The sequence below is a fragment of the Herpailurus yagouaroundi genome, unplaced genomic scaffold (genome assembly GCF_014898765.1).
Source record: "Herpailurus yagouaroundi ecotype Mexico unplaced genomic scaffold, PumYag 163, whole genome shotgun sequence".
Classification (NCBI taxonomy): Eukaryota; Metazoa; Chordata; class Mammalia; order Carnivora; family Felidae; genus Herpailurus; species Herpailurus yagouaroundi.
This window is the reverse complement of record NW_024412404.1, coordinates 5,342,148-5,354,193: the sequence shown is the minus strand read 5'-3', so window position 1 is coordinate 5,354,193 and position 12,046 is coordinate 5,342,148. Positions and strand designations below refer to the sequence as shown.

General features: G+C 36.2%; 1 protein-coding gene across 7 annotated transcripts in view; it reads left to right on the top strand.

The window, feature by feature from the left end:
• Positions 1–12,046, top strand: part of JMJD1C (jumonji domain containing 1C) — a 263,025-nt gene that overhangs the window by 56,380 nt on the left and 194,599 nt on the right. For all 7 annotated transcript variants that reach the window (XR_005793434.1, XM_040485146.1, XM_040485145.1 and 4 more), the window contains one exon: positions 7,842–8,006. Coding sequence is in view for 5 of the 7 variants with exons in the window: in XM_040485146.1 (XP_040341080.1) it covers positions 7,842–8,006 (165 nt within the window). In the remaining 2 variants the exon portion in view is untranslated. The remainder of the gene's footprint in view (positions 1–7,841; positions 8,007–12,046) is intronic.

The following is a 12,046-nucleotide window of genomic DNA, read 5'->3' as shown; positions in this document are numbered from 1 at the left end:
AAGAATCTAACTTACAGACTCAGTGTGGAAAATCCCAGGGCCATTTTAAGTGTGTGGTCTTCGACCTTTAAGCCGAAAAGGAATCACCTATTCAAACTTTATATTCAGTAATTTATCATATGCTGTGTATATGCTTTGGGGACTATGCTGCTATGACTGTTAGGCCTCTTATGAGCTATTTCAGTGTTTTCATTGACTCCATCATTTATTAGTTGCTTGGCCTTGGACAAGTAATTTCTATATTTTAGCTTCCACATTTTGAAAAGTTGTTAATAATACCTATTTACTGGATATATGTAATGATCAAGTAGCTTAATATATGTACCTGGCATATAGTAGGCACTATTCACATGTTAGCTGGGTTTTTTTCTTTTATTGTAGTCATTGGTATTATTTTTGTTACCATTATCAACAATACTAGTTATAGGTGGTTGTGTGATGATCAAATGATTTAATATATGTGCCTGGCAAAAATTAAACACTGTTGAAATGTTAGATGTTTTTGTTGTTACTGGTATTGCCTTAATTACCATTATCAATAATAAGTTTGAATGCCCCTTGGGAGATGAAAGATTATCCCTGTGATCTCCAGACTTTACAACTTTTAGAACCTAGACTTATATGCCATCATATGTACTTTAATTTCACTTGTTATGATTATCATTCTAGTAATATATTGGTGTGAATACATACTGGATTCCTCTATAGAATTATACTTACATTTTTATTTCACCACGACAAATTTAATATAACTACATAAAATGCAAGATTTAGTTATTAAAAGGTTAAATTACACCTGCTAGGATGACTATAATAAAAAATAAAAAAAAGAGAAAATAGCAAGTGTTGGCAAGGATGTGGAGAGATTGGAACTCTCATAGATTGCTGATGGGAGTGCAAAGTAGTGCAGCTACTGTGTAGAATATTTTATTGGTTCTTCAGAAAGTTAAACATAGAATTTACCATATGATTCAACAATTCCACGTTTAGATATACACCCCCAAATAGTTGAAAACAGGAAGTCAGGGAAATATGCCAGTTTTCACTGCTACATTATTCATAACGGCCAAAATGTAAAAACAACCCAAGTGTTTATCAGCAGATCAATGAATAAAATGTGGCATATATATGTAATAGAATATTATTCAGCCATAAAAAGGAATGAAGTTCTGATATATGTTATAACATGGATGAACCTTGAAAACATTCTGCTAAGTTAAATATTCCAGACACAAAGGGACAAACAGTGTATGTTTCCATTTATATGAAATATGCAGAATAGGCAAATTCATATATCTGAAAGTAAGATTAGAGGTTACCAAAGGACTGGGGAAGAGGGTAAGGGGATTTATTGCTTAACAGATAAAAAGTTTCTCTTTGTGATGATAAAGTTTTGGGTCTAGATTATAGTAGGTTCTATAACATTTTGAGTGTAATACCACTGAATAGTATGCTTAAAAAATGCCTGAAATGGCAAGTTTTATGTTTATATATATTTCATCACAATAAAAATATTACTTAGTTGAACTTTAGTTTTGTTTGGATAAGCATTTCTAATTAATGATGTGAATGGCAAATAAATGTCCTCTGTTAACATGTTTGAAAGACCTTTCCTCCTCTGTACTTGGGAGTCAGAGAAAGGATGGGTGCTGCTTACCTATTTAAAGATACATAATTCTTTTTTGTTGTTATTATTTTTAAAAATGTTTTTAAATTTACATCCAAGTTAGTTAGCATATAGTGCAACAATGATTTCAGGGGTAGAATCCTTAATGGCCCTTACCCATTTTGCCCGTCCCCCACCTCCCACAACTCCTCTAGTAACCCTCTGTTTGTTCTCCATATTTAAGAGTCTCTTATGTTCTGTCCCCCTCCGTTTTTATATTGTTGCTTCCCTTCCTTTGTGTTCATCTGTTCTGTGTCCTAAAGTGCTCATATGAGTGAAGTCATATATTTGTCTTTCTGTGACTAATTTCGCTTAGCATAATACCCTCTACTTCCATCCATGTAGTTGCAAATGACAAGATTTCATTCTTTTTGATTGCCGAGTAATACTCCATTGTGTGTGTGTGTGTGTGTGTGTGTGTGTGTGTGTGTGTGTGTATACACACACACACACCACATAAATATACATAATTCTTATTGCCCTAAGGTCTCTAGAGAGAATTATGGGGAGCTATGGTTTCCAGAGAGCGTGTAGCTACCTTCCTTATATTTAATGGAAACAGCCAGTAGAACAAAAATCCAGCTTTTTATATCTAGTCACTAACCTCCTTCCCTTGCCCCACATAAAGTAGAATGAGACCTAGGTCAAGGTAAATGCTTCTTAAGCCTCCAAAGGATGTCTGTCCTTTATTCTATTTGCTTCTTTTCATCTTTTGAGGCTTTTTCTAGATTGCTGCTGCAAGGTTTGCAGCCTTGTGCCTATTAAAGGTTTTTCTTTTCACAGACATGTATGGGATTGGGATCTTCCACTCTAGTGTTTGGATCTTTGATGTTTACTATTTAGGACTATTCAGAGATGTTTGTGCTTGCTTCTGAAGTTTTGGCTATGCAGCTGATAAGTAAGTAAGTGACCTCTGGATAAATGAAGAATATGGTCCGTGCATTCCTGAAACCAGATTACTGTGAAATATATGCCAATTTATAAGCACTTACGCTGTGTAGGCCCCTTCTGTATTTTGGGGCTCTCCATGAACTCATAAAGTCAAATGGTGTTGATTTTTATAACTAAAGGAGACTCTAACACCTTCTTAATGCTAAGAAAATATAATTTTAAATCTTAATCTTAGGGCAGAATCATTAATTCAGAAGCCACTTCTATTGTTTCAAATTGTTTATACCTTGGATTATACCAGAATGTTTCCCAGGTTTAATTTCAAACTTTTAGTTCGTTATTTTTTAAGATCAACCAATTAAAAAAAAAAGAGCAACTAGTTTCTTTAGAATAATTCTTAGAATTGTTGATTATTGCTCAATGCACTACTTCTGCTTAAGCTTGGGCTAGTTCATATGGGTGCCTTTTATCTTTTTTTCTTTTTTAAGTTCGTTTATTTATTTTGAGAGAGAGCCGGGGAGAGGGGCAGAGGGAGAGAGGGAGAGAGAGAATCTCAGGCAGGCTGTGCACTGTCAGCACACAGCCTGATGTGGGGCTCGAACTCATGTACCATGAGATCATGACCTGAGTTGAAACCAAGAGTTTAGGGGAGCCTGGGTGGCTCAGTCGGTTGAGCATCCGACTTCAGCTCAGGTCATGATTTCACAGTTCGTGAGTTCAAGCCCCGCATCGGGCTTTGTGCTGACAGCTCAGAGCCTGGAGCCTGCTTCGGATTCTGTGTCTCCCTCTCTCTCTGCCCCTAACCCACTCACATTCTGTCTCTGTCTCTCTCAAAAATAAATAAACATTAAAAAAAAAAAAAAAGAATCCAAGAGTTTGATGCTCAACCAACTGAGCCACCCAGGCACCCTTTGGTGCCTATTAATTTTGACCGTTTTAATTTAACAAATGATTTTAATTTTATTTAGTTTTCAGAATCTTTTCCAAACCCTGTAAAACTTAAGTATGATTCTAAGCCATTCATAATAGCATTACTTAAAGTGTGTCAATTTATCATATTTTCTCTATTTGATTACTTTTATATAAAATATCCACTTGCAGTTTGTCTTTTATAATAAATATGCTTTATTTTTTAGAGCGGGAGTTAATTTAATCTGTCATATTATATTTTTAATTTGGTAATCTGATTTTTAACATGTATGAACTTTAGGCCATAGTTAAATGTTTCTGGTTTTGTGAAAGCATAGGACAGTGTTTATGTTCTCAGTGAAAAAGTTTTGGAGTTTACTGTACTATATTCTAAACCCCATAAATTTTGTATCGTATTTTAAATTTTTGAGTATTTGGGCAGCAATGATCAGATTTTAGACATCTCTCCCTCCCCCCCCCCCCACATTTGTTATTCACCAAATTCTTTATATAGATTTATAGATAGGTGAATTTTCTGGAAAAACTAGTCCATTTTTTCCTATATTGCTATTTTATAGAGCAATATTCTGTTAGGTATCTCATAAAGAAGATTTTATGGACAAATAAATTGGGGGAAATTTCATGGTGTAAAACTCTTATCAATAATGCACAGGGAACATTGGCATCATTAAAAGCCTTTAGACGACCGACCCCTGATAAAGTGAGACATTTGTGACTTATTAGTTCGTGATTGTTCATAGCTTGTTTGGTTTCCCTAATGTTTATTTATATACAAACAAATGACATTTCTATATTGGGGTGCCTGAGTGGCTCAGTTGGTTAAGCATCCAACTCTTGATCTGGCTCAGTTGGTAAGATTGAGCCCCACATTGGGTTCTGTACTAACAGTGCGGAGCCTGCGATTCTCTTCCTCTCTCTCTGCCCCTCTCACGCTTGTGTGTGCACACACACACACTCTCTCTCTCAAAGTAAATAAACTTTAAAAAGAAAAAAATGAAATGACATTTCTATAATGTAGACTATAATTTGAGGAATGCTAATACATAGTTCAGTGCTTTTGTTTTTTTTTTATTTTTATTTTTTTTCAACGTTTTTATTTATTTTTGGGACAGAGAGAGACAGAGCATGAACGGGGGAGGGGCAGAGAGAGAGGGAGACACAGAATCGGAAACAGGCTCCAGGCTCTGAGCCATCCGCCCAGAGCCTGACGCGGGGCTCGAACTCACGGACTGCGAGATCGTGACCTGGCTGAAGTCGGACGCTTAACCGACTGCGCCACCCAGGCGCCCCTCAGTGCTTTTATTTTTAACACAAAAGATTCTTTAGAGTCTAGAGGTTTTAGCACATGGTTGGTTGTTGCTTTTGGCAGAACCAATCCTAGGAACTCTTCACAGTTCTCACATGACATCATGTAGGTCACGCTTATTTTTAGGTGCATAAGAAGGTGAGGCTCATCATGCACCACGTTGGTATGATAATATTGATACCAAGGTAAAAATAACTAAATTTGCTTTTATCATTTGATTTAACAGTGACAATAGTGTAATTTTAAATTTCTTTATAAATATAAGTGAAAAGAGCATATTGTGAGAGGATACAAGCTTTCTTAGTTATTGGTCATTGTTTTACTTATAGTTCTAGAAAAATAAGGGATTCTCCTAGGAGCTTTGAAAAATTTTGTGATAATTATTGATAAATTTTAATTCCCAAAGTGTTCCATCATACCAATCTGAATATTTTTTCAAATTGGTACATTAGTAGAGTTTTATATAGCAAATATCTTTACTATTCCTGCTTTATTTCCCAAATTAAGTGTGTAATTTTGCAGATAGATTTTGGCTTATTCGGAGGCCCTAAAATAAAGTGGCAGAGCTGAAAGTACAATTTAGACAAAAATAATAACTTTGAGCTTTAATATGCTATTATTTTGATATATGTAAGTTGAATATAGGTCTCCAGACCAAGGGACCATAATCTATTTGCCACGTTCAAGCAATCAACCCATGCAGGAGAAAAGAGACATTCTTCATTTAGATGTTACTTGTGTTTGAAAAGTTTAAAGGTTACGTTATTTTTAATGGGCCATATAGCAGAAACTGTATCGCATGACTACTGCTTATACTTTTTTCATCTTGCTAGTGATCCCTTTGACAGTCTGACTGCTTTTCTTCTGTTGCCTGTTACTGTGCACGTATAAAACTGAGAATTTGTGCGTGTTGAGATCTGTTGTAGAAGACATGTATTAAAAGAGTTATGTGACAGTCTTTTAATTATCTAGTGACCAGTTCTTAGAAATCACTCTTTTATATCTTGGGCTAAAAACTGCATTTACCACATATTTATTATGAAGTAATTATTTTTAATGACTATTTTGCTTAGCCTCTTTCTCACATCATATTCACTCATGGTAATTACCACAATGTCCACAGCTGTTAACTCTTGATGTATGTCTCTCATTTCTGAATTCTTCATGTTCACAATGATAGGCTCTAATATGCAATCAGAAGTGTGTACTGAGTGAAATTTTCCTTTTCTTTTTCTTCATAATTATGGATGCAGCGATTAATTAGTTAATGAAGCAACTGTATTCATATTGCATGTAGGAACTTTCCTTCCTTCCTCCCCCGCCCCCCTTTTTGCAAATTAGCCATTTAATTGTACTCATGATATGTTTTACATGGTGCTGGGTAGTCAGAAACATTTACTGAGCACTTTAGTTTGTTAGGCACCATGCTAGGTACTAGAGATGCAAAAAAAAAAGGCGAACTAATCCTTGCCCTCAGGGATCTTGTATTTTTAGTTATTAAGACAGGAAAATAAGCAGACAGAAGGACCCAATAGAGGTGAATGAGGAGGGAGTCAATATAAAGTAACATATAAGTAGAGGTGCCTGGGTGGCTCAGTCAGCTAAGCCCCTGACTCTTGATTTCGACACAGGTCAGATCTCACATTTTGTGAGTTCCAGCCCTGCGTTGAACTCTGCGTTCACTATGTGAAGCCTGCTTCGGATCCTATGTCCCTGTCTTTCTGGCCCTCTCCCGCTCACGCACACTCTCACTGTCTCTCCCTCTCTCTCAAAAGTACACATTAAAAACATATAACATATAATTAAACAACCAAGTATGTACAGTGTTTATATAGGTTAGGTTTGCAGATTGATGGAAAGAAACTGTGTCTCCCCAAACCTCACCCTACATACATACCAATACATCATAAGTCTAGACTACTTATTTGGTTAGCCAAGATACAAAATCGTATCTGCATTGGTTCAGAAAATCCAATATGGGTACTGATCATCCCTGCATGTTCTTGTGAGATATACCAAGAATGGAAAAACCTGACCACTCTTTACCAGGGCCATTTTCTTAGAGTTGTGAGCAGCAATGAAGGGTGAGGTAATAACTTCAACAGCAGGCTGGCTTCTACTTATTATAAAAGCTGGGGTGGGGGAGTGCCTGGGTGGCTCAATCAGTCAAACCTCAGACTCTTGATCTCAGCTCAGAACTTGATCCCAGGGTTGTGAGTCCAAGCCATGCATTGGGCACTGCATTGGGCTCCATGCTGGGTGTGAAGCCTACTTAAAAAAACTTTTCTTCCTTAGGGATGCCTGGGTGGCTCAGTTGGTTAAGTGTCTGACTCTTCATTCCAGCTCATGATCTCATGGTTTGTAAGTTCGAGCCCCATGTTGGGCCCTGCACTGACAGCACAGAGCCTGCTTGAGATTCTCTCCCTCCCTCCCTCTCTCCCTCCTTCCCTCCCTCCCTCCCTCCCTCTCTCCCTCCCTCTCTCTCTCCCTCCCCCTCTCCCTCTCTCCCCCTCTCCCTCCTTCTCCCCCTCTCCCTCCCTGTCCCCCTCTCCCTCCCTCCCCCTCACTCCCTCTCCCTCTCTCTCTGCCCTCCCCCCTCACATATGCATGCAACACTCTTGTCTCTCAAAATGAAAATTAAAATATGAAAGGGGGAACTCCCCCCTCCCCACACACATACACACACTCACACGATCAGCATTCCTCTCCTATGGCACAACTCTCTGTGTGCACAGGTGTTCATCCTTTGGTGCTTGGCAACCTTTCCATGGGTCTTGGGAGGCATGAGGAGCCAGCACAAGCAGCACACTGGTATTTTCCTTTAAGTAATAAGTAGGTTTTGCTTTAAGTAATAAAGTCCTAGGAGGTCTCATGTATTTTGCCAGAATCCATGTAACAATAAATGTTCATTAAATAATGATTTTAAGAGAAATGTTAATTCAAATAATGAATGTGTCTTTCTTAATTCAACTTCATGGCTTGTATTTTAAAATATCATACTCTGTATCCACAAACTTAGGGAGTTTTATGTTTTTTTTTTTTCTATAGGTGTATGTGGAATTTGATGATCTTGAATGGGATAAACGAGAGTGGGTTAAAGTTTATGAAGATTTTTCAACTTTCTTGGTGGAATACCACTTAATCTGGGCCAGAAGGATCGACCCTAGCCAGACTCAGGGATCAAAGAGCAAACAAATTCAGTGGCCTGCATTGGTAAGATCTATTCCTGTTTCATTAGGCATTTTCAGTTGTTTGTTTTAAAAGAACAATTACTGAATATAATTTCAGATTTATCTTGGTGATTATAGATTATTGTTGAAGAAGCTCTGTAGTATCTGGCAGAAATATCCAAATACAGCTTTTATTTTGTTAAACAATTTTATATGTCTTTTTTGTTAGTACTCTTTTAGCATATTTAGTCTACCGATAGTTTATTCCATCCAATTAGGAGAAATCTATAAATTGCGTCAAAGGTTACTAACAAATAGTTGACTAGTTTGAGTGTCATGGGGAGCAGTTTTGCTGAATGACTGTGTATGTGGACGATAAGAGGACACTTTTTATAAAGCATTCAGTAGCATGTAATTTTCCTTGGTTAAATTTAGTAAAAATTGAGTGAATTCTTTGTGGACGATAGCAGATATGTAATGTGAAATTATATGTTCATGTAATAGGTAAAATTCATATCAGGATGTGTTCTATTTAATAAATAATAGGTTTCACAATATTTTCAGCTAGAGTTTGAAGAGTTTTGTAAAAGAAGCATACTAAGGATACCTGGCTGGCTCAATCAGAAGAGCAAGTGACTCTTGATCTCAGGGTCGTGAATTTGAGCCCCAAGTTGGGTATAGCGATTACTAAAAATACATAAATAAACTTAAAAAACAACAACAAAAAAGAAAGATACTAACTAAATAAAGTAATTTTATTAAGAAAAAAAACCATATCATGTTTAACCATTTTGCTGTATATGTTCGAATGAAATAATGTTTTTACATTGATATTGAAGACATATTTTTAAAGCCATTGAAATGTTATTCTAGGTATTTGGTATAACTACCATCAGGGCAGATACTTTCATATATTTTTTTGACATAAATATTTACAAGAATGGATTTTCTTGTTAATAATTGTAGTGCCTATACATTTTCTCTTTTAGTTAGACCTTATAAGTCTGAAGAGATAAGTGGTTAAAAAGAAAATGTAGGGAGAGAAAGAGAGAATGAAGTGAGTTGTATAATATTTTTAAGAGAAAATACTTACAATATCGAAAGATGAAAAATGATATCCATGAACTATAGTTTTCCATGAACTATAGTTTTGGCCAGATACTTTGAATACTCTAGCAAAGAAGATAATTTTATCTATGAAAGATTTTAAGAAATACTTTTTGCATGAGTATATTGAATTGTTAACATGAAGATTTTAAAGCCATGACTAAAATGTTTATTATTTTATGAATTTTTTTTAATGTTTATTTATTTTTGAGAGACAGAGGGGAGACAGAGTGTGAGCAGGGGAGGGGGAGACAGAGAGAGAGAGAGAGAGAGAGAGAGAGAGAGAGAGAGAGAGAGAGAATCTGAAGAGGCTCCAGGCTCTGAGCTGTCAGCACAGAGCCCGTCGCAGGGGTCAGACTCACAAGCCATGAGATCATGACCTGAGTCAAAGTCGGACGCTTAACTGACTGAGCCACCCAGGCGCCCCTATGTTTATTTTATAAACTTTAACTCAAAAATTGGTTAAGGGAAGCCTGGGTGGCTCAGTTGGTTAAGTGTCCAACTCTCGATTTCAGCTCAAGTCATGATCTCACGGTTCCTGAGATTGAGCCCTGGGCTCTATGCTGACAGCAGGGACCTGTGTGGAATTCTCTCTCTCCATCTCTCTTTGCCCTTTCCCTGCTTGCACTCTCTGTCTCTGTAAATAAATAAACAAACCTAAAAAAAAAAATTGGTTAAAACTTGACATGTGAATTTTGTATGAAAAGTCTCAAAAGTAGGAAGCAGTAAAAATAATACTAAAAAGTATGCTTCAGTATCGTAAAGAATAAACAACTTTAGAAAACCTTTGCCATGTCTTAGAGACAGTTATTAAAATCAAGGTGAATTCCTAATGTATATTCATAAATTTCTGACTTTGGAGAAAATATCTTAGGAAATATTGTTTAATGATAATTTTTGTCAGGGGCACCTGGCTGGCTTAGTCAGTTAAGTGTCTCACTGTTGATTTCGGCTTAGGTCATGATCTTGTGGTTCATGAGATCAGGCCCCATATTGAACTCCCTGCTTGGGATTCTCTGTCTCTCTCTGCCCCTCCCTGTTCTCATGTGCGCATGCATACTCTCTCTCTCTCTCAAAATAAACTTAAAAAAAATAGTTTTTGTCACTATTTTAGAAATTTCTTTTGAAAACCTTTTATTTTCTATTTTTTTTAGTGTTTATTTATTTTTGAGAGTTTGTGCACAAGTGGGGGAGGGGCAGAAAGAGCAGGACAGAGGATCCAAAGCCGGTTCTGCTCTGACAGCAGCCAGTCCAATGCAGGGCTCAGACCCAGGAACCATGAGATTATGACCTGAGCTGAAGTCAGACACAGCCGCAGAGCCACTCAGGTGCCTCTTTTGAAAACCTTTTAACCTCACATAAGTAATTAATCATGAGGCCTCTTTTTAAAATTCAGTTCATTTTTTCTTATACAAAAAACCCTGCACATTATTTAAAAATTTGGAAAATGCTAAATGGTATAAAATAGAAAATCATAATAATCATTCTGTTTTCATTACCAAATAATAGCCAGCTTACTTCTTTGACATATTTTCTTATAAAGTATTTCCCTGTTCTTTTTGCACCATAGAATTAATGAATTTTTTAAAATTGTGGTAAAATATGCTTAATGTAAAATTTTCCACCCTAATCATTTTTAAGTATAAAAGTTCAGTGGCATTGAATACATTCACCATGTTGTATGTACAATCGTCCATCTATAGAACTTATTCCATCTTACAGAACTGAAACTCTGTACCCATTAAACAGCAACTCCCCATTCCTTCTTCTTCCCAGCTCCTGGCAACTATCATCTTCGTTTCAGTCTCTATGGTTTTGAGTACTCAAAGTACCTCAGTATAACCGGAATCATACAGTATTTGTCTTTTTGTGACTGACTTATTTCACTTAGCATGATGTTTGCACGGTTCATTTATGTTGTAGCCTTTTCAGAATTTCCTTCGTTTGTAAGGCTGAATAATATTTCATTGTATGTATGTACCACATTTTATTTATTCATTTGTCTGTTGAGGGACCCTTAGGTTGCTTCCATCTCTCAGCTATTGTGAATAATGGTGCTATGCATATGGGTGTACATACATCTCATTGAGACCACGCTTTCAATTCTTTTGGAATTGCTGAAGAAGTGGAATTGCTGGATCATATGGTAATTCTGTTTTTAAATTTTTTGAGGAACTGCCATACTGTTTTCCACAGCAGCTGTACTATTTTACATTCTTGGCAATACTTGCTGGTTTTAATTTTTGATAATAGCCATCCTAATGGGTGGTACCTTCTTGGGGTTTTGATTTACATTTATCTAGTGATTAATGATAGTGAGCATCTTTTCTTGTGCTTATATGGTATTTGTTTATCTTCCTCGGAGAAATATCTATGTAAGTTTTGCCCATTTTTGAATCAGGTTGGTTTTATGTTTAGTTTTAGGAATTCTCTGTATGTTCTGAATATTAATCCCTTGTCAGATGGGATCTGCAAACAGTTTCTTCCATTTTGTGGATTGGCCTTTTACTCTGTAGACATTGTCTTTTGATGCACAGTTTTTCTTAAATAGTCATAAGGTCCAGTCAGTTTGTCTTTTTTTTTTTTTTTTTTTTTTTTTTGGTCACGTCTGTCTTGGTGTCATATCTAAGAAATCATTTCCAAATCCAACATTGTGAAGCTTTTGTTGTATGTTTTCTTCTAGGAGTTTCACTATTTTAGGTTTTACATGTAGTCCTTTGATCCATTCGGAGCTAATTTTTACTTATGGTTTTAGGTGAGTGTTCAACTTCTTTCATTTGTTTGTTGATATCCAGTTTTCCTATTACTATTTATTGAAAAGACTTTCCTTTTTCCTTTGAATAGTCTTGGCACCTTGTGCAAAAATTATTTGATCATATATGCAAGAATTTATTTCTGGGCTCTCTGTTGTAGTCCCATCAGTCTGTATATCTGTCTTTATGCCAGTACCGTACTGTTTTGATTACTGTATAGCTT